This window comes from Schistocerca cancellata, chromosome 3 (genome assembly GCF_023864275.1).
Source record: "Schistocerca cancellata isolate TAMUIC-IGC-003103 chromosome 3, iqSchCanc2.1, whole genome shotgun sequence".
NCBI classification, from domain to species: Eukaryota; Metazoa; Arthropoda; class Insecta; order Orthoptera; family Acrididae; genus Schistocerca; species Schistocerca cancellata.
Genome location: NC_064628.1, coordinates 49,762,945 through 49,786,322, shown reverse-complemented (window position 1 = coordinate 49,786,322; position 23,378 = coordinate 49,762,945). Strand labels below are relative to the sequence as shown.

The 23,378-nt window shown below is 40.3% G+C and overlaps 1 protein-coding gene across 4 annotated transcripts in view; it reads right to left on the bottom strand.

Annotated features, from left to right (window-relative positions):
* Positions 1-18,713: 18,713 nt before the first annotated feature.
* Positions 18,714-23,378, bottom strand: part of LOC126176935 (cyclic AMP-responsive element-binding protein 1) — a 64,534-nt gene continuing 59,869 nt past the window's right edge. For all 4 annotated transcript variants that reach the window (XM_049924128.1, XM_049924131.1, XM_049924129.1 and 1 more), the window contains one exon: positions 18,714-18,886. In XM_049924128.1, coding sequence (XP_049780085.1) covers positions 18,739-18,886 — 148 coding nt within the window. In that variant the 3' untranslated portion in view covers positions 18,714-18,738. The remainder of the gene's footprint in view (positions 18,887-23,378) is intronic.

Genomic DNA, 23,378 nt, shown 5'->3' with positions numbered 1-23,378 from the left:
ACTGTAGATTAAAACTGAAGAAACTGCAAAAAGGTGGGAATTTAAGGAGATGGGACCTGGATAAATTGACTAAACTAGAGGTTGTACAGAGTTTCAGGGAGAGCATAAGGGAACAATTGACAGGAATGGGGGAAAGAAATACAGTAAAAGAAGAACGAGTAGCTTTGAGGGATGAAGTAGTGAAGGCAGCAGAGGATCAAGTAGGTAAAAAGACGAGGGCTAGTAGAAATCCTTAGGTAACAGAAGAAATATTGAATTTAATTGATGAAAGGAGAAAATATAAAAATGCAGTAAATGAAGCAGGCGAAAAGGAATGCAAGCGTCTCAAAAATGAGATTGACAGGAAATGCAAAATGACTAAGCAGGGATGGCTAGAGGACTGCCTCCAGGAAAATTAAAGAGACTTTCAGAGATAAGAGAACCACTTGTATTAATATCAAGGGCTCAGATGGAAAAACAGTTCTAAGCAAAGAAGAAAGGTGGAAGTAGTATATTGAGGGTCTACACAAGGGCGATGTACTTGAGGACAATATTATGGAAATGGAAGAGGATGTAGACAAAGATGAAATGGGAGAAAGATGAAATGGGAGATATGATACTGCGTGAAGAGTTTGACAGAGCACTGAAAGATCTGAGTCGAAACAAGGCCCCGGGAGTAGACAACATTCCATTAGAACTACCGATAGCCTTGGGAGAGCCAGCCCTGTCAAAACTCTACCATCTGGTGAGCAAGATGTATGAGACAGGTGAAATACCCTCAGACTTCAAGAAGAATATAATAATTCCAATCCCAAAGAAAGCAGGTGTTGACAGATGCAAAAATTACCAAACTATCAGTTTAATAAGACACAGCTGCAAAATACTAACATTAATTCTTTACAGACGAATGGAAAGACTGGTAGAAGCTGACCTCGGGGAAGATCAGTTTGGATTCCGTAGAAATATTGGAACACGTGAGGCAATACTGACTCTACGACTTATCTTAGAAAATAGATTAAGGAAAGGCAAACCTACATTTCTAGCATTTGTAGACTTAGAGAAAGCTTTTGACAATGTTGACTGGAATACTCTCTTTCAAATTCTGAAGGTGGCAGGGGTAAAATACAGGGAGTGAAAGACTATTTACAATTTGTACAGAAACCAGATGGCAGTTATAAGAGTCGAGGGACATGAAAGGGAAGCAGTGGTTCGGAAAGGAGTGAGACAGGGTTGTAGCCTCTCCCCGATATTATTCAATCTGTATACTGAGCAAGCAGTAAAGGAAACAAAAGAAAAATTTGGAGTAGGTATTAAAATCCATGGAGAAGAAATAAAAACTTCGAGGTTCGCCGATGACATTGTAATTCTGTCGGAGACAGCAAAGGACCTGGATGATCAGTTGAACAGAATGGACAGTGTCTTGAAAAGAGGATATAAGATGGACATCAACAAAAGCAAAACAAGGATAATGGAATGTAGTCGAATTAAGTCGGCTGATGCTGAGGGAATTAGATTAGGAAATAAGACACTTAAAGTAGTAAAGGAGTTTTGCTATTTGGGGAGCAAAATAACTGATAATGGTTGAAGTAGAGAGGATATAAAATGTAGAGTGGCAATGGCAAGGAAAGCGTTTCTGAAGAAGAGAAATTTGTTAAGATCGAGTATAGATTTAAGTGTCAGGAAGTCATTTCTGAAAGTATTTGTATGGAGTGTGGCCATGTACGGAAGTGAAATGTGGATGATAAATAGTTTGGACAATAAGAGGACCAACTTTCGAAATGTGAAGAATGCTGAAGATTAGATGGGTAGATCACATAACTAATGAGGGGGCATTGAACAGAACTATGGAGAAGAGAAATTTGTGGCACACCTTGACTCAAAAAAGGGATTGGTTGGTAGGACATGTTCTGAGGCATCAAGGGATCACCAATTTAGTATTGGAGGGCAGCGGTGAAGGATAAAAATCATAGAGGGAGACCAAGAGATGAATACACTAAGAAGATTCAGAAGGATGTAGATTGCAGTAGGTACTGGGAGATGAAGAAGCTTGCACAGAATAGAGTAGCATGGAGAGCTGCATCAAACTAGTCTCTGGACTGCAGACCACCACCACCACCACCACCACGGATGGCAGTTATCCACTGTTGGCCATCACCTTGCAGGAGGAATTGGTACAGATGGTCCTCTTTGAAAAGATTTGGGGGGAGGGATGCTGGCCCATGACCCAACTTCAGGAGGGCCAATCTATATCATGGTGCTCTCAGTTTTGTCTGTGAGGGGGTGCACACGGTGGAATGGCTGAAGGACAAGGTGATCATGATACCCCCGTGGGAAGATGTGAAGCTACTGGTTATGACGGCGCGGAGCTTCTTACGACCGCAAAGATATCATTATGGGTACCTAAGATTCTTAAGGAAGTCTCTCCTAGGACTCTGTTCAGGAAAATAGGGGCCCAGAACACAAAAGTCTTGACAGATGATTGGAGAGTGATCAACCAGAAGGTTGCACCGGAAGGACGTACCCTTGTAGTGGAGGTCGGAGAGAAGTCCCTGAAGGCAATGCGGGAGCAGGACCTGAAATTGTTTTTAGGGTTCTCGCAGGTCACTGTCAGGGTTCTCAAAGATGGTAGCACGATGGAGACTGGAGGTGCTGCAGATTAATTTGCAGCACAGTAAAGGGGCCTCTGCTGCCCTGAGCCGCTGCTGGGGGAGGCAGGAAGTGGACATGGCCCTGATACAGGATACCTATTTATATAAAGGGGGTGTATTGGGCCTCAGTGGTACTGGAGGTATGCTGATCTATGCTAGAAATCTAAGAAACTCCAGAACATGCATCTGTGTAAGAAATGGAATTTATTTCATGCCAATGATGGATTTCTGCTCAAGGGATTTAGTGACCATCAAAATGCAGCAATGTGAGGAAGGTATCGTGAGGGAAATTGTCTCGGCCTCAGCATACCTTCATTACGAAGACAGTTCTCCCCCTCCCTTGGAGGTGAGGAGACTGGTAGAGACTTGCCATCGGCAAGGTGGCCAACTGCTGGTGGGATGCAATGTCAATGCCCACAACCTAGTGTGGGGCAGCATGGACACCAACAGTAGAAGTGAGTATCTTCTTGAATTCCTTTTAGCTAACAACTTAGAGAATAGGGGAAATTAACCCACATTCAGGAATAGCAGAAGGGAAGAAGTAATTGACATAACCTTTAGTTCCATGAAGATGGACAGCTATGTCAAACAATGGCATTTGGTGCCAGAGCCTTCCTCATCGGATCACATGTACGTTAAATTCAAGGTTAAAATGGGAATCAGACAGGACATGACCTACAGGAATCCCAGGAACACAGACTGGGAGACATATAGGAGGGACCTTGATTTAGACTTATCGGAAATTAAAACCTCGATAAGGAATCCAGTAGAATCGGAGGAAGTAGCAGAGGCTGTTACCTCTGGCATAGTGACCTCATATCAGGACGGCTGCACAATCATCAAGGAGTGCACAAATAGGAGTGTGCCTTGGTGGAATAACAGCTTAGAAATGCAAAGAAAACAGGTACAGAGACTGTTTAATATTGCGAGATGAAAAGGACAATGGGCTAGATATCATGAGGCCCTTGTCAACTACAATCTTGCAATCAAATAAGCAAAGGAGGCATCCTGGAAGGCATTCTGTGAGGAAGTGGAGAGCACAGCTGCACAAGCCAGACTGCACAAGATTCTCACTAGAGTACCAACCAATCCAGGAGGTACATTGAGGAAGGAGGATGGGGAATATACAAAGACAGCACATGAGATACTGGAACTGCTCCTCAATATGTTCTGGTGGACAACATAGTCCAGAATCTGACCTTGGAGAGACAACAGTTCTCAGGCACTTGAAGAGAGGACTGGGAATCGGCCACGGAGTGTGTGAACTTTAATAAAATCCAATGGGTGGTGGGAACATTCCAACCGTTCAAGTCACCTGGCCCAGATGGAATTTATCCAGCTCTCCTGCAACAGGCAGGGGAGAAGCTCATAAGAGTCCTATGCAGGCTATTCAAGGTAAGCCTAGCAGTAGGAATCATTCTCAATACTTGGACGGCAGTGAAGGTTGCCTTCATTCCAAAGCCAGGAAGAATTGATCATACCAAGGCTAAGGATATGAGACCAGTCTGTCCTCCTCCATTCTCAAAACATTGGAAAAACTGGTTAATGTATATGATGGGGAGAGGAGGCTAAGTAGGGCCCCTCTACATTCAAACCAGCATGCGTATCAACCAGGTAAATCATGTGAGTCAGCTCTCCACCAACTCATTGGGAAGGTGGAGAAAGCACTTCACTTCCAAGAAATAGCCCTCTGCATCTTCCTGGACATCAAGTGGGCCTTCAGTAACATGATCTTCGATTTCGTGGTAAGGGCAGCAGAGGTGCATGACCTGGAGACCACTATATGCAGGTGGACCAGGACTATGCTTAGTGGAAGGAAGGTAGAGGCTACCATGATGAATGAAAAGGTGGTAATTAACACCACTAGAGGCTGCCCACAAGTAGTAGTTCTGTCCCCTCTATTATGGAATCCAGTAGTGAATGAACTCATTGTGAAATTAAATTCCAGACAATGGTTCTGCCAAGGATATGCAGATGGTCTTGTCATAGTAATACTTGGCAAATTTACTGACACAGTTAGAAATATGGCACAAGGAAGTTTGGACATTGTGCAAAATTGGTGCATTAAACAGGAGCTAAGGGTTAATCCCAAGAAGACTGTTGTGGTGCCATTTACGAAGAGACAACTCAAGTTGGAATCTAAAGCTCTTCAATGGAACTTTGCCTGTGAAGGGGATAGTGAAATATCTAGGGGTAACCTTAGATGAGAAGCTAAAGGGACCCCTCACATTAAGAGTATCTGCTTCATGGCAAAAAGTACTCTAGCGAGTACTAGAAGGGCGTGTGCCAAAAACTGGCGCCTAAACCCCAGGAATATGCACTGGATACATACCACAGTGGTCAGACCTAGGATTTCCTACGGGGCCATAGTGTGGCGGAAGAAGTTAGAACAGCGGGAGCTTGCTGAGGTGCAGAGATTGGCCTGCTTAGCCGTAACAGGTGGAATTAGCAGCACACCAACCGCTGGAATGGAAGCCATGCTGGACATGCCTCCACTAAACATTTGGGTCAAGGTGGAGGCAGCAGCTGGGGCACACAAACTTAAAGCTGGCAAAAACTGGGTCTCATTCGGATATCCAGAATCACACACTAACATAGTGAGTGAAGTAAACATAGAAATGGCTGGGGAAATGCCTGCCAACTATATAACAACTCCCAACTGCTTCGACAAGCCTTACGATATAACAATTGGAAGCAGGGAGCAGTGGGAAAAAACAGTTCAACATTCAACACTGTACAGGGGACATTTGGTTCACTGATGGGTCAAAAATAGACCAAGGTGTTAGGGCAGGGGTGTAAGGGGTTCAGCCTAAGACTGGAGGGCATCATCTCTCTAGGAAAACTGGCCTCTGTGTTCCAAGCTGAAATTACTGTAATCAGGGCATGTGTGGAGGAGAATATGTGTAGGTGCTGCAAGGACCGTAGCCTCTACATCTATTCAGACAGCCAGGCAGCTCTGAAATCCTTGGCAGCTCCTGCAACAAGATCTAAGATTGTTCCAGAATGCCACAAGGCTCTGGTGGAGCTAGGGGGAAGCAATAGGGTAAACCTGGTGAGGGTCCCTGACCACTCAGGGATCTGTGGCAATGAACAAGCCGACAGATTGGCTAGGATGGGGGCAACAACTCCATTTATTGGACCGGAACCTGTCCTGACAATCACGACGGCTATGATTAAATTAGAACTATGGAACCGGCTTAGGAAACAGCACGTAGGATATTGGACCAAGGGCCATAAACAAAAACACGGTAAGGTAATGTTGTCAAAGCCACGTTTTAAAAGAAGCTCTGTAATCCTGGGATTGAACAGGAAAGAGATCAAACTCATGACAGGACTGATAACCGGCCATGAGAACTTCAGAAAACACCTCCACACAATGGGTATAATGGAAGAGGACCCTAAATGTAGGATCTGTGATGAGGGTGAAGAAACTGCATCACACCTAATCTTCGAATGCATGGCATTAGAGAGTAAAGGATACAGAATCTTTGGGACAACTAGACCTGAAGAAATTGAGCCTAACAAAAAAACTCGTAGAGGGACTCTTTGCAGTATATAAGGGCACTGGTTGGCTTTACATCTACATCTACATGACTACTCTGCAATTCACATTAAAGTGATCGGCAGAGGGTTCATCAAACCACAATCATACTATCTCTCTACCATTCCACTCCCGAACAGCGCGCGGGAAAAACGAACACCTAAACCTTTCTATTCAAGCTCTGATTTCTCTTATTTTATTTTGATGATCATTCCTACCTATGTAGGTAGGTTGGGCTCAACAAAATATTTTCGCATTCGGAAGAGAAAGTTGGTGACTGAAATTTCGTAAATAGATCTCGCCGCGACGAAAAAGTCTTTGCTTTAATGACTTCCATCCCAATTCGCGTATCATATCTGCCACACTCTCTCCCCTATTACGTGATAATACAAAACGAGCTGCCCTTTTTTGCACCCTTTCGATGTCCTCCGTCAATCCCACCTGGTAAGGATCCCACACTGCGCAGGAATATTCTAACAGAGGACGAACGAGTGTAGTGTAAGCTGTCTCTTTAGTGGACTTGTTGCATCTTCTAAGTGTCCTGCCAATGAAACGCAACCTTTGGCCCGCCTTCCCCACAATATTATCTATGTGGTCTTTCCAACTGAAGTTGTTCGTAATTTTAACACCCAGGTACTTAGTTGAATTGACAGCCTTGAGAATTTTACTATTTATCGAGTGATCGAATTTCAACGGATTTCTTTTGGAACTCATGTGGATCACCTCACACTTTTCGTTATTTAGCGTCAACTGCCACCTACCACACCATACAGCAATATTTTCTAAATCGCTTTGCAACTGATACTGGTCTTCAGATGACCTTACAAGATGGTAAATTACAGTATCATCTGCGAACAACCTAAGAGAACTGCTCAGATTGTCACCCAGGTCATTTATATAGACCAGGAACAGCAGAGGTCCGAGGACGCTTCCCTGGGGAACACCTGATATCACTTCAGTTTTGCTCGATGATTTGCCGTCTATTACTACGAACTGCGACCTTCCTGACAGGAAATCACGAATCCAGTCGCACAACTGAGACGATACCCCATAGGCCCGCAGCTTGATTAGAAGTCGCTTGTGAGGAACAGTGTCAAAAGCTTTCCGGAAATCTAGAAATACGGAATAAACTTGAGATCCCCTGTCAATAGCGGCCATTACTTCGTGCGAATAAAGAGCTAGCTGCGTTGCACAAGAAAGATGTTTTCTGAAACCATGCTGATTACGTATCAATAGATCGTTCCCTTCGAGGTGATTCGTAATGTTTGAATACAGTATATGCTCCAAAACTCTACTGCAAACCAACGTCAATGATACAGGTCTGTAGTTCGATGGATTACTCCTACTACCCTTCTTAAACACTGGTGCGACCTGCGCAATTTTCCAATCTGTAGGTACAGATCTATCGGTGAGTGAGTGGTTGTATATGATTGCTAAGTAGGGAGCTGTTGTATCAGCGTAATCTGAAAGGAACCTAATCAGTATACAATCTGGAACTGAAGACTTGCCCGTATAAAGGGATTTGAGTTGCTTCGCAAGCCCTAAGGTATCTACTTCTAAGAAACTCATGCTAGCAGCTGTTCGTGTTTCAAATTCTGGAATATTCCATTCGTCTTCCCTGGTGAAGGAATTTCGGAAAACTGCGTTCAATAACTCCGCTTTAGCAGCACAGTCGTCGGTAACAGTACCATCGGCACTGCGCAGCGAAGGTATTGACTGTGTCTTGCCGCTTGTGTACTTTACATATGACCAGAATTTCTTCAGATTTTCTACCGAATTTCGAGACAATGTTTCGTTGTGGAACCTATTAAAGGCATCTCGCATTGAAGTCCATGCCAAATTTTGCGCATCTGTAAATTTTTGCCAATCTTTGGGATTTCGCGTTCTTCTGAACTTCGCATGCTTTTTCCGTTGCCTCTGCAACAGCGTTCAGATCTGTTTTGTGTACCACGGGGGATCAGTTCCATCTCTTACCAATTTTTGAGGTATGAATCTCTCAATTGCTGTTGCTACTATATCATTGAATTTGAGCCACATCTCGTCTACATTTGCATAGTCAGTTCAGAAGGAATGGAGATTGTCTCTTAGGAAGGCTCCTAGTGACACCTTATCCGCTTTTTTAAATGAAATTATTTTGCGTTTGTTTCTGGTGGATTTGGAAGAAACGGTATCGAGCCTAACTACAACGACCTTGTGATCGCTAATCCCTGTATCAGTCATGATGCTCTCTATTAGCTCTGGATTGTTTGTGGCTAAGAGGTCAAGTGTGTTTTCGCAACCATTTACAATTCGTGTGGGTTCGTGGACTAACGGCTCAAAATAATTTTCGGAGAAAGCATTTAGGACAATCTCAGAAGATGTTTTCTGCCTACCACCGGTTTTGAACAAGTATTTTTGCCAACATATCGAGGGAAGGTTGAAGTCCCTACCAACTATAACCGTATGAGTGGGGTATTTATTTGTTACGAGACTCACATTTTCTCTGAACTGTTCAGCAACTATATCATCGGAGTCTCCACCCATACCTATTCGCACAGAGTATCTACTTTGACTTCACTACAGGATAAACCACTACTGACAGACACAAACACTCCACCACCAATTCTGCCTAATCTATCTTTCCTGAACACCGTCTGAGACTTCGTAAAAATTTCTGCAGAACTTATTTCCGGCTTTAGCCAGCTTTCTGTACCTATAACGATTCCAGCTTCTGTGCTTTCTATTAGCGCTTGAAGCTCAGGGACTTTCCCAGCACAACTACAACAATTTACAACTACAATTCCGACTGTTTCTTGATCCAAGCACGTCCTGTATTTGCCATGCACCCTTTGAGATTGCAGCCCACCCCGTACTTTCCCGAGGCCTTCTAACCTAAAAAACCACGCAGTCCATGCCACACAGCCTCTGCTACCCATGTAGCCTAGTGAACTCCTGACCTATTCAGCGGAACCCGAAACCCCAACACCCTATGGCGCAAGTCAAGGAATCTGCAGCCAACACGGTCGCAAAACCGTCTGAGCCTCTGATTCAGACCCTCCACCCGGCTCTGCACCAAAGGTCCACAGTCAGTTCTGTCAACGATGCTGCAGATGGTGAGCTCTGCCTTCATCTCATAAGCAAGACCGGCAGCCTTCACCAAATCAGATAGCCACTGGAATCCAGAGAGAATTTCCTCAGATCCTAAGCGACACACGTCATTAGTGCCGACATGTGCCATCACCTGCAGCTGGCTGCACCCTGTGCTCTTCATGGCGTCCGGAAGGACCCTTTCCACATCAGGAATGACTCCACCCGGAATGCACACGGAGTGGACACTGGATTTCTTCCCCTCCTTAGCCGCCATATCCCCAAGGGGCCCCATTACGCACCTAACGTTGGAGCTCCCAACTACCAATACGCCCACCCTCTGCGATTGCCTGGACCTTGAAGGCTGAGAATCATCCTCTGAAACAGGCCAGGCAGCTGCATCTGGCTCAGCCAGAGACAGTACCTGAAACCTATTTGTCAGACGCACTGGGGAGGCTTTCTGATCAGCCTCCGGGGACGTCTTTCGCTGCCTGCCACGCCTTGGAACGACCTCTCAATCAACCACAGGCGAGGGTTCAGCCCCACTGCGTGCAGCAACCGGGGCAACCACAGCGGCAGACCGATCTGGGGACAGACGGGACGAGGTTGACATCTCCGTGATACCCAAGTTCGGCTCCCCACAGTGGTGCCCATTGGCAACAGCCTCAAGCTGCGCAACCGAAGTCAGCGCTGCTTGCAGCTGTGAGCGAAGGGATGCCAACTCAGCCCTCATCCGAACACAGCAATCACAGTCCCTGTCCATTCTAATCTATGTTGAACAACAGTTACTGAAACACGAGTCCGTGCCTATATAACACAAGGGAAACACACAAAGAATGTATTAACTAACCTGTATAAATGCCTAACTACTGCACTACAATCTGCCTGAATTTACGATTACAGTACCTAAATCTTGAAATTACACCTCCTATACGAAAATCACACGCAATTTAAGAATCTACGAAGTAAACACTAAAGTGCGACACTACAACTCTCAAATACTATAATACACCCAAAATTTATGAATTAAACAATGCAAGTACCCAAAAACACACAAAGAAATTAAGAATTAAACTATGTAACAATTAAGTAAGCTAGGGGTATACGACTTGCTGCTGCAGCTGCTTATCCAACGGCGGCAGGGAGCACACTGGCTGTGACCAACCGACACTGGTCGTTCAAAACAAAAACAGAAGACAGACGACTACGCGAATTTACACTATTCAGGTACTAAAGCGCGATGCTACAACTCTTACTAGATAACAGGGAGCGATACCGCACAATAAGTTTCGGTGCGAGCAGTGGCGGGTTAGACCTAAGCTGTTTTAGCTTCACTGTTAAAATCAAATCAATATAGTAGGTTATTTTTCAAAGTTGATCTCTATACATCAGTTTTCCATTTTAAATGGAGAGTTCACGAATTTTTTTTCAGTATTATTGCAATATACCCAAACAATTACGAAGGCTGAACTGTGTGTTGAATTAGTATTATAAAAATCTTCTTGTCCAATACTTTGCTTTATAAGCATTTGTACCTATGTTGTGTTGACATAGTTGTGAGCAAAGTGTGTCTATAATTAAAGTTCCAGTTTCAAAACAACGTAGAAAGAGAACCACTGCTCAGAATGACATCACAATGAAACAGCCCATGACTGACAAAGGGGAAAACAACATGGAGCAAAGATAAATTTAACGAAAATATGACCAATAGATGGAACTAAGTGTCAGAATATGCACACCACACAGCTGTTGTTCAGCTTGTCTCTGAGATGCCCAACATGATTTTCTCTACAAAGGAGAGCACATTACTGGTAAAGCTCCATTACAAGAATGGTGACAATGCACCAGTAGCTTTGCAGAAGTTTTGGACACATATGGGTATGAAAAAAGGCATTGGTCGAATATCTGCTGAGGATCTGGAGAAAATGATTACAAATGCAAAATCACCCATTTTCAGGAGTTTCTTCCTGCTGACCTACCAGCAAGACGAACATTTACTCTGGAATTTCTTGCTCGCATGGAAGTAGACAATGAATGGCCACGGAACATTCTGTGGACAGGCAAATCCCATTTCCATCTCCAAGGAAGTGTCACTGCACAGAATTTCAGAATATGGGAAATGGAAAAATCTGCATACAAGGTGACTTCATTCTGCAAAGGTGACCATATGACACAAGTTGACTGCATTGTTTTATGATAGGGCTGTATTCTTTCAAGGTCCTGTTTACCCGTAACATCACTGCCATACATTGAGAGTGTCTTTTGTGCATCCTTTAACAGTGTGTAAGTGTAGGTAGGATTGTTTTATGCACAACAGTGCACCTCTGCATATTCCACAGCCAGTGAAGTGGCTGCTGCAGAGGCATTTCAGAAATGCTAGAATTATCAGCTGTCGTTTTCCCACAGCCTGGTTGTCCAGATCATCTGATCTTAATCTGTGCAGCTTCTGGACGTGTGTTACGTGAAAGATTTCTTCAGTGCTCCAATTGCAAACGTAGCTCCATTGATGGCACACATTGCACAACGCATTCTGAATGTGATCCCCGAGACAATCCGAACTGTTGTGGAACGAATCGTTTCTTGATTCCAACTTGTGGCAGAAAACTGGACACCACACTGAACGTCTTGTGCCAGTCTTGCAATAATTAGAAACTGGTGTCACTTTGCTTTTGCTTTTTTTATGTGGTTTTTGACACCAGCACAATTAGAAACCAGTATCATTTTGATTTTTATGTAAAAACAGGAAAATTAAAAACAGATTTTTCCCACCCAATGTGGTACAGCATTGCCTTTGTGGATGGGACACAACTGTTGACTGCTGAGCTTGTGCAATCAGACACATTGAAAGTACGGATAGTGTATGTGAAATTCATACCATAGCCATCATATTGTAATTCGTCTGTCATTGCAGCCAAACCCATTCATGTTAAGACGCTTACAGCATCACCCAAACAATTTTATTTATTTATTTTTTTTGCTCCACGACATTTCCCACCGTCAATAAGTTGTTCAAATTTATCATTCTAAGATGTGATTCTCTTTCTGCAGCAGTTTTAAATGAACTTTAATTATGGACACCCTGCACAAACTCAAAGTGCAGTGAGGAACAGTACCCTCAATGAAAGTAATTTTTCTTGTAACTGAGGTTGATCAATATTTGAGGTATTCATTCACAACTGTTGGTCAGAATTAGCAGCATTACAGTGCGGTTTGATACAGTTATTTCTGTTCACTCACATTCATGGAAATTGCAATGAGCAATTAGATTCATGTTTCATTTCTTGTAACACGAAATAAACACTGGTTAACATTAGCATTTATAAAGTAGAGTGATTGTAACTTGTTTTCTTTTCAGTATATCAGTTAGTAGATGGTGCCAGCTGCTCTTGGCCATGCTAATCTTGTTCTCTATTTTTAACTACATCATATCATTTATCATCAGACTAACAAGTTTCGAGAAAGTGCCGTGTCCTATATATTCTGATTGTAGCTAATGAACTGAGCACTTGCATAACATTTCCATGGTCATATGCAGGGTGTCTTTCCTAAGAGTCATCAGGCACATTTTCTCTGATGTTTCAGTAGGTATTTGCAATTTCCTTTTTGCAGTGTGTCACTGGAGTCAGCCCAAACAAACAGTGCTCATTGTGTCTTTCACGTGATGCCCAGTGTCGACAAGAAGCATTAGTTTGTTTCCCGTGACAAACAGAATGATTTTTTAAGTGGAATTTTACATGCCAATTTGATAGGCAGCCCTGGATTAATCTAGTATGATATTTGTTTTACTGATAAGTATTAACAGGAACAGTAAAACTCTACAAATAACCAGTACTCCAGCAGCAACAGCATTGCCCCGGCCCTTGCTGACTTGCCACCAAGCACGTAGTGCTACTGGGTCGCTGCTACATAGCTGATTACCCACCCTGTTTTAATCTCCCCATTAATATATGTCAATAAAACAAATATCGGACTAGACTAATCTGGGAGTGCTGTATCGAATAGGCATGCATAAGTCACGTTTAAAAATCATTTTGTTTGTAATGGGAAACAAACTAACACTTTCTGTTGACACTGGCCATTGTGTGAAAAATGTGACAAGCAGTAACTGGTTGGTTGGTTGACTGAGGGGAGGCAGGGGGGTGGGCACCAAACAACGAGGTCACTGGTCCCATGATGAAAGGTGGCAGAAATCAAGGGAGGAACAACACACAGCACAACCCAGTCATTAGGAAGGGATAATGTGCAAACAAAGAGGGAAAAGGGAAGTCAGGACAGCAGGAAAAGGAAAGAACAGGAGTGGGGTGGGTGGAAAGCTACACACGGGAGCAACCAGCACTGGCCTGTTCCTACACCCATATCATGCCATTATCACAATACAAAGGGGACAACACCATGGAAAGAGAACATAAGAAAATAGAAAACAAGACAGTACAACAGTCCACAAAAAATTTAGGAAAAAGGTGGGGAGAATCTGGCTGGTGCGCAGACAAGGTCAAGGACTCCATAACCAGTACCTACGCTAATTGAGGGACTCAAATACTAGAGGAAAATTCAAGGACTTCTATATAAGAGGACCAGCCACATTCGCGAAGAAAACTGAGGACAGATGTAACCATGTAGGGTTTTGCACTAACTAATCCTAGCAGTAATTGTTTGGGTTGACTTCAGCTACACACAGCAAAAACAAAATAGCAAATATCTACCAAAATATACGAAAAAATATGCCTGGTGACTCTTAGGAGAGACATCCAGTATACACTGCAGAGATCAATTAGGAAGGAAGGAAGGAAGGAAGGAAGGAAGGAAAGAAGGGAGAGAGGGTAGGAGGGAAGATGTGTCACAGCCACATTCAGAGTAGATGTATTACATGTGACTCCCTAACAGAACAGTCCATTACCATAGCCCCTAGCACCAGAATCTGACCTACTCTCAGGAATTATATGCTGTGACTACTATATAGACATCCCTCTTGGGATGCCTGCAACAGATCATATGAATAGAGATATTGTGTCTAATGTTACAATCTTGAGTTTCATCAATCTGACACACAGTATTTCAGTTAAAGGGAAGCACGAAGGCACATCTGGATAACACTATTGGGGGCCACATGATTGGCAAATTAGAGGTCACCCTGAAGTGGGCCCAGCTTTCAGTGTCATTTCCAATGTCACATAATGATTGAAGATTCCAGGAATGGTAACACAGTCAACAATAGTATGTCAAAATTGATCATGTGCTACAACTCAATATCAGAATTGCGCCCCACCTTATTTTTTAAGTTTTAGAGATTTGGGTCCCCTTATTATGCAAAAAAGTGTTCCTTTTTAATGCCCTAACATATTTCAGCATCTTTGTCATCCTTGGATCTTCTATTCAGTTCCATACATTTATTATCAAGTATTAATTATTCCAACAAAATTAGGCCTAAAATAGTTTATGTCTGTTGTAAATATTAACCATTTTCTTGAATGTATATTTCTGGAGGACCTCCCGTAGTTTATTGCATAGTTTGCCATCTGCAACTAAATCTTATTGCTACTTTAGTTGGCGAGTTAACAAATCACTTTGTTTTTGGTTGTGCAAAAATATTTCATGACTATAATTCAGTTACTTACAATTACTTTTGTAGTATAAGTCATCTGTTGTAGAAATATATGCAGAAGGGCAGTATATGATGAGGAACTCAAGTTATTCAGAACAAGACACAGCAGCAACATATAAGCACTGCATATTTGTTAAGTTCAAAAGTTTAACTTAACACAGTGCATCACTAAACACAAATCCCACCTCACAGTTGGAGTGGAACATGAAGCAGAAATTGTAGGGCAAGCTTTCCCAAAATGTCCTCATTTATGTGTAAGGAGAAATTTACAAAACAACAAAATAAAGTGGACTGTATTTTGTAGATTCATTATATGTTTACTTGACCATCTATTATTCAGACATATTTACAAAATGTGCTATTTATAAAACTTAGGTGGCAAGAAAAGTTTACAAAAGAAGGCAACAACTAGGACAAGGAGAACCTTGAGCCTATTTTTATACAAGAAAAAAACCACCTTTAATTTTTTCAATTTGTAAAAATACACATATTTACAATAATAATTTGTCTCTCTCTCTCTCTCTCTCTCTCTCTTTCTCTCTCTCATAATATATATACTTAGATCAACACCTGACAACAAGTACACTATTAACATCTGTACCATAAACTCACAGTACCTACATGATTACAAATATACATTCAGGAAGTGTGCGCACGCACGCACACCCCAAAATATTATCCATTAAATATAACTAACATTGGGATGTGAAATAGTTGTGCAAATACATAGTTAAAAATATGGACAGTAAGTATCAAAGTGCAACAAATTTATTTTGTTGTGAAGGTTTGGAGGCAGACTTGCCTTTTTTTTTTGAGAATGTTCTTGCAATCAATATGTAATATGAAACCTGTAGTACCATGTAACTGTGGCTTGCAATGCAGATGTTAATAGAGATTTGTTACAGTAATCCATACAAAAATAACTCCGTTAAAACTAGTTTATATTTCAAAATCCACAACACTCATAAAGCCTTAACAGCATCTCCATACAATACTCTCACATACACAAGCCCACCCCTACTTTAACACACACACACACACACACACACACACACACACACACACACACACACGAGTTACAAGAACATTAAATGTAAGGATCTCTTCTTGTAGTTCATAAGCAGTACATAGCACAGGTCATTGTGATTCAGATTTGGCACATTTAACACCATGAAGTTATCTGTGTTCAAAGAGCACAAGAAATGGCCAGTGTGTACACATTATTCTTGGATAATGATTTGCAATATAAACCACATTCATTTTGCACGACAATTTTTCTTCTTTTCCAGAGCACTTGTCAATAAACAATACAATTTTCTCTTCAATTATAGAGGTGAATTTTCTTCTATAACTCATATCATCATCAATAGTTTAGTTTTAAAGAGAATGAATAGCCACAGAAAATTCTTAGTTACTGCTCATAAAGACACTGCAACATTTCTGGTTTACTCTGTGTAAACATTCCTTTTTAACAAAACTCTTAACATAAATGTACACAATAACAAATATAACCAGGTAATAGTGTGTCTTCACATTTATACATCATTAGAAAAATGGGAAGCTGAACAAACATTTCCATGCATTGTCACATTAATAATGTGAAAGTCTAACTCCAATGAATAATTATTATTAGAAGTAAGAAAAAAGAGGAAAGTTTTTCTGACCATTCTTGCCTCTCAGTTTCCAGTGCACAGTATTACACCAATGCATAGGAAAACATTCATATTCAATATGATTTCCTTAACTGAGGTTGGTTTCACACAGATAATTGCTCACAAAATATGCACCAACAGTACTCTTACTTCAGAGGCACAATCTGCTTTAGCAGCTGAATACAGCAGCTAATATTATGACAAAGAAACACTTTATTTCCTGATCACACCAGTCAATCTTAAGAGAAACAGTTTATGCATCTTTACAGAAATTGTGGAATAATAGCTATGTGCTAATGAGAACAGTTATTAAAGCATTCAGTGTGCAAGGTGCAGAGGTCTTATAAAATAAGATTGGAGCAAGCTGTTGTCTTAATGCATGCTCTAGAGAAAATACCCACTTTCTATTTCTTAAACTTTCCTCAGTTGCACTATTATTGCACTATCCATACCCACTCTCAGATAAAATAGCCATAAAGGTCCACTGTAATAAGAGTGCAATAAATTTCACCTCTTTATTACTGTTTGTATCCAGCAAAGAACATGAACCTATGAGTCACAGCAACACTTATGAACTTACCTTAGGAATTTTTTGTGTGTATTTAAGACAGCAGTGATATATTAAAATTAAAGCTCCAAAATTAATTATAATAAAGAAAAGTAAGTACTAAAGAAAAGAACCAACAACAGTTTTATTTTCCTCATCTGAAGATTTTTCACATATGATCTCTTCCTGAATGACTGGGTGTGTTTTAAAACAGAGCATGATTTACAGCAACTCAAATATCTTCCAGACTCAGCTAGCAAATCATGTACTGTTTAGACAACACTAATATTTAAGTATAACATTTCTGAATGACTACAATGGTCCCAATAACCAGAAATCTGTAGGACAGTGATTTTTTACCCTTTAGTGTTCATTATGCCATATCCATCTAGAGCACTAACAAGAAGTAATGAAACAAATCAAAACTTGCTAAGTATAATATGCACAAGACTTATTTTTCCAAATACTGAGTATTTATTAAAAATTTGAAAAGACTTAAGAATTTCCTAATAGCTTTATGATTCAATTTTTTTTTTTTGGAAAGAGGGGGGGGGGGGGGGGGGGAGAATCGTACAATGATAAAAACCTCAAAGATAGGACTCAAAATTGATGCTACTCCTCCCCAGCTCCATTTCGGTTAATGAAATGAATAACTGAAGATAACAAGTTTTCCTGCACGCAAACAGTCTGCTGATCACCAACATGCACTCCTTATTTGAAAAACAATAGAAGAAGAGTTAAGAAGTTAAAAAGTTGTAGCTTCTAGTCACTTCAGAATTCTGCACCTGAGTCAGCAAAACCCCTGTGAATGAATAGAAGTAAACATCTGGAAAATGATTTAAAATTCATTAACTTTCTATTACCCTGCATACCATTAAAATATTTTACATTTAAAATCGTCAACAAATATCACAAAACAAACAGAAAAAGCATTGCTACTTTTTCTAAAACACTGACTACAAAAGATGCATCTGATTTGTTTCCAAATTAGTACGTCCTTGAACACTAGATTAGTAAATGGTAAGGCATAAAAAGAAAACTATGAATTGTATGGCACATGAAGTACACGAACCAGCCCCTGAGTATGTACCACTGCAATGCTGATGTAGTACAAGAACAACATTTACATATAATGCAATGCTTTTTCATTATTTGTACAAACAAAATATAGTTATATTTTCTGGTATATATATCATATTTATATATATATATAATCTATACAAGGACAGATTTTTTTTTTACATTAATTGTCTCTCTCCAGTAAGCCAGGATACTTTGGTGTTGATTACACTTCATATATTCACATCACAAGCCTTTTAAATGCACTAAGCAAGTCATCTGTTGCAGTTCACTTCCAAGAACTCTCTTATCACCAATCACATTTCCAGCATTAGATATTAGTATGTTCAAAGGAGATTTTTTACCCCAACAGTTACAGTACGACACATCAACATTTTTCCTTCCTGTCAACACAGTGTTGTTTGTACGCACTGTAGTTAAAACCGACGTTACTTAATAGCAACTTCTTTGTAAAAATATATGTTTTGTACATTAGTCTGTCTTGTCTCCAAACATACAACCTTGTGGGAAAGGCTAATCACAGCTATGTCTTCATTTTCCAATAGAAATAAAGATCAATGAACTGATCACCTTATAGCTGAGAAAAATCAGCATGGGATGTAATATCAGCTGCTAAAGCAAGCTCACTCAGTTTTTTGTTGGCAATAAAGATCTTTTAACTGTTTTAGTTCATCTATAAGGGCCTTGTTTTGATTTTCTAGCACAGCTACTCTGTTCTCCAGGCATTTGATGTATTCCTTCTTTTTCCTCCTGCATTCTCTGGCAGCTTCCCTGAAATAACAGCATATTAATAATAAAAAAATTCCATTATTACAAAAAGTGTGATTGAGCAAATGACAAAGTCTTTGTGGTTCAATAGTGATAAATATGCTAATGATACAGTCTACATCACATGGATTTGTAGACTATCTGGGAAGTGACTTCCATATTGTGTAGTGCAAGGCGCTGGTGGAGGTGAAACCATTCTCACATTGAAGAAAACATTAACCCATTATACAAACTATTATGTTTCTTTGCCTACAGCAGTCATTCAAAACAAGTGCTGCAATTGATGCTCCCCATAGATGGGAAACCTACATTTCATTAGCTAGTAGTCAGTCTTTATATCAGGATATTATTTTGTCAATCAAACATTGTGAATTTTGTGGAGTATATTTACAAAACATGATAACTAAAGGAAGAAAAATATCTGGAATTATTAGAGACCTGAAAACATAGCATTTATCTTTGGAGAAGTTTGCATCTGGTGTGGTGACTGGAGTTATTTTGACTATAATGTCTGCTATTGCAAAAACTTCCAACAGTTTTTCCAAAATGTTCTTTGCTTGTTTTTTTTTCTTTTGCCTCTATTTAAACTTTTAAAAAATGACTTTTTGTTGAGAAGCAGCAGCATATTCCTACCTGTGATCAGTGCACTTCTCCAATTTAAGGTATTTCTCAACATTTTCTATTCCCGCCCAATCCAATAATTACAAAATCTGCAGAACATTGATTTTGACCTTTCGTAGGATTTCATAGCTGTGCAGCTCCTACTTGACAATGCTAAAGATATAACTGACAGGGCACTCAATGTAGAAACGGAACAAAATGTAACTATTCAGACATTAGAAGAAGACTTTTGGCATACTAAAAAGATGTCGACAGGCCTTGTTTTCTGGTAGCCAAATTGCAGAATTTGGACACAATAAACTGTCAGTTGGCCATCAATATAAACATACCAGAATTTTGGCCACCAGGAGGGTCAGTAGCAGTGCTGGGAAACAAGCCCCACCTCTCTCCCACACAGCAGCCAGCCTACACATCTGTTCTGTGCAAGCAAAACTGACATATGGTCATTGCAATCACCAATACCGTCTGGAATTGTGAAGGTCAAATCAATCTCTGATGGACCAGGATTAGCTCTCTCTCTCTCTCTCTCTCTCTCTCTCTCTCTCTCTCTCTCTCTCTCTCTCTGCCCCCCCCCCCCCCCAAAAAAAAAGAAAAAAATTAAATAAACAAATAAAACCACACAAACTCAAGCTCTGCACACAACACATGCATTTCGGTAATGGCTATTGCACAATTACTTGCTGAGGTTGCCAGTGTCATAAAAGGGAAATTTCTGGCTTGACTACTACTTGTATTTGACAACAAAGTTCAAAATTCTCAGTGCCTAAAACACCCACATTAAAATGTTGGCATTAAATCAAGACAAACTTAAATGCTTTCTTTGTTCTAAGACGCTACATACCACCATTGAGTCCTATATTGCAATATGCAGTGTGTATCTCACACAGGCAATTCAATCATCCACAATTAGTGTGGCACCAGAGCATTGAGCGCATTAATACATTTTGCGTTCACGCACTTTTTGATTTTGCACATGTTCTTACACACATTATGTTTCCAAACTGGGCTTTGCCATATGATGTGAAACACCAATAACTGAGAATTGGTAAAATTTTCAATATTTATAAGCACAAAATAAATCTACTTCAAACACTCTCTCATAAAATATTTCATCTGGATACAATTTGCAATTAAATAACACTGATTAGCTAATTTCAGATTCTGAAGCAGAATTCGTAACTATATTAGCATTTATTACAAACAGGAAATTTTTTAGGTCCCTAATACTTAAAAATGAAGTTATGCATTGAAAGCTTTCATGATCTGATGTCTCTGCTGGTGAGCCTTCTCAGTTGTACGGCTACGGTCCACGAAACATTCAGATTCCTCAACAAGGCTTAGCGGAACAAGGAGCACCACTGAAGCAATCCGTTGCAGCACTGGATGAAATGTTAGGAGTGGAAATGTTTCATGGGCCATGGCTGTACAACCCAGAAAACTCGCCAGCACACAAATTAAATTGTCAGGTCTCTACTGTAAATTATTAACTCTTTGGAAGGCGTTTATTAAAAGTTTTATGGAAACAACCAATATAATATAAGAAATTAGTATAAAAATCAAATGACGGAAAATTCAGGATGGAATGTAACAATATTTCCTTCTCATAAATTAATGTAAAAGTTAGGTATTGTCAAATAGCAGTTTGTAAAATGATTTTGCTCACTTCTTGTGAGTTTATTCTTGATAATAAAAGACCAAAAACTTTGCTCATCACAAAAGAGGTCAGCCCTCTTTTATGCAAAACAAATCATCATTGTTCCTCACATTTTACCTATGAACAGAATTAATTTTTAATTGTCAGCTGCAAAGACTTTTTTTGTTTGTTTATTTCTGCAAGAATTGCATGAACTTCGTATTTCACAGCATGCAGTTTAAATTGCTGTTACATCACGTGCTTCAGTCCAATCTTCTTCTTTTTTTTTTGCTGGTCTCAAAACTAGTCTATACTGTAAAAGCCTATTGATCTCAGCATAACTTACATCCATTCAAAACAGCTTTCTCTAATCAAGCCTTATTCTCTCTCTACAATTTTTAGACACCACACTTCACTTCATTACTTTAGCAAATTGACAACTCCTCGATTCTTCTGAACGTGTTATATCTACAGATACGTTCTTTTCATCAGGTTGCGCAATAAATTTCTCCTCCCCTCCCCCCTCCAATTAGGTTCAGTACCTCCTCATTAGTTATCCAATATGATCTTTTAATAAGTACTGTAACAGCACAATTATTTCAATACCACAGATGTGCATTGTGCACAAAAAAATGCACACTTCTATCAAATATTGTTGGCACTGGCCTTACGAGACATTACTTTCCAGGTAATCCTTTTGTATTGAATTTTTTACATCCAGAATACATATGAAAACCAAAACCTACTGGCCACAAGATAAAATAATTCTGGGGTAAAATATCCCTTAATAAAATTAACAAATAGAAATTGGGCAGCAACAATGGGTAATAATTTTTGTACTAATATTACAACATGCCATCTGGCCACCAAAAATATACTGTAAGTTCATGGTGTATACACTGACAAGGAAAAAAATTCCTGGATTTTTTCCCAAGTGTCCCGGTTCAAGATACACTTTCTCAGTTAAAAATACATTGTACCTCTAGTGAAAGTAAATTTTTTTGGTGCTGAAAGGTTTTACACACTGCCATAGATCTTCTTGGCACTTAAGCAAAAAAAGGGAAAGATCTTTGATGCATGACAACATTTACACTGCATATTTTCATATTACGGGAGTATAAATACAATTTCCACTAAATACAGCACGGTAGCTTCCAAAGTGCTGAAATCAAGATTGCTATGTGCTTTTGTCACCCACTCATAGCTCACATCAAGTGGTCTCACCAGTCAATGACAGCAGATGTTCAGCGCGTAGGACACATGATGTAGTCACCCAACAGCAACATCACTGTTAAGTAACATGAACATACAAATAGCGAAAGTTAATGCTTTAAATTACTATAGATATCATACAACTACATGAAAAGCTAAGCTTTTGCATAAAATGTTGATTGTCAAAACCTTTTTTGCTGTTTTTTTCCCAAGGATGGGGTAGGCAGATCCTAAGAGCACAGCTGAATATTTCTAACAAGCAAGATTGTACGTTTCATTGTTGTGCACCAAACATTTTGTGGGTTACCTGGCTGAATATATGTTACAGTGAGTACTTCAACTGTCACATACAAAAGCCAGTTACAAGTGAAGTTGCTCAGGAATTCACTTCATATATTTTTAAAGGATAACTATACTCTCTGCCATTGTTTTTGTGTAATTTCTAAGCTATGGAAAATTAAAATAAATATGAAAACTACCTTTGAAGCTTGGTCTTTTTTAGTGTGCCAGAAAAAATAAGTGAAACCAGTCATGTGATCTACAAGCTAAGCTGCAACCACTGTGCAGCATTCTATGTAGGCATGACAACAAACACGCTGTCTGTCCGCATGAACGGCCACCGACAAACTGTGGCCAAAAAACAAGTGGACCACCCTGTAGCTGACCACTGCCAAACATTATACCCCTCATCTCAATGACTGCTTCACAGTCTGTGCCGTATGGATTTTTCCCACCAACAACAGCTTTTCTGAATTGCACAGGTGGGAACTTTCCCTGCAATACATCCTACATTCCCATAACCCTCCTGGCCTCAACCTTCATTAGTCACTGTCCTCACCCATCCAACCCCCTCCCTGTATCCATACCAGCACTACACAGCCACCATTTCACTGCCACACCCTATCTTTTAATTTCTTTTATTTTTATTTCTCTCCTTCCCTCTCTCCTACCCTCTGTCTAAACTGCACCACTTACTGTCCGCAACTCCCACCATACTATCCCTCCCCCTCCCCGCCCTAGCCTCCTCCT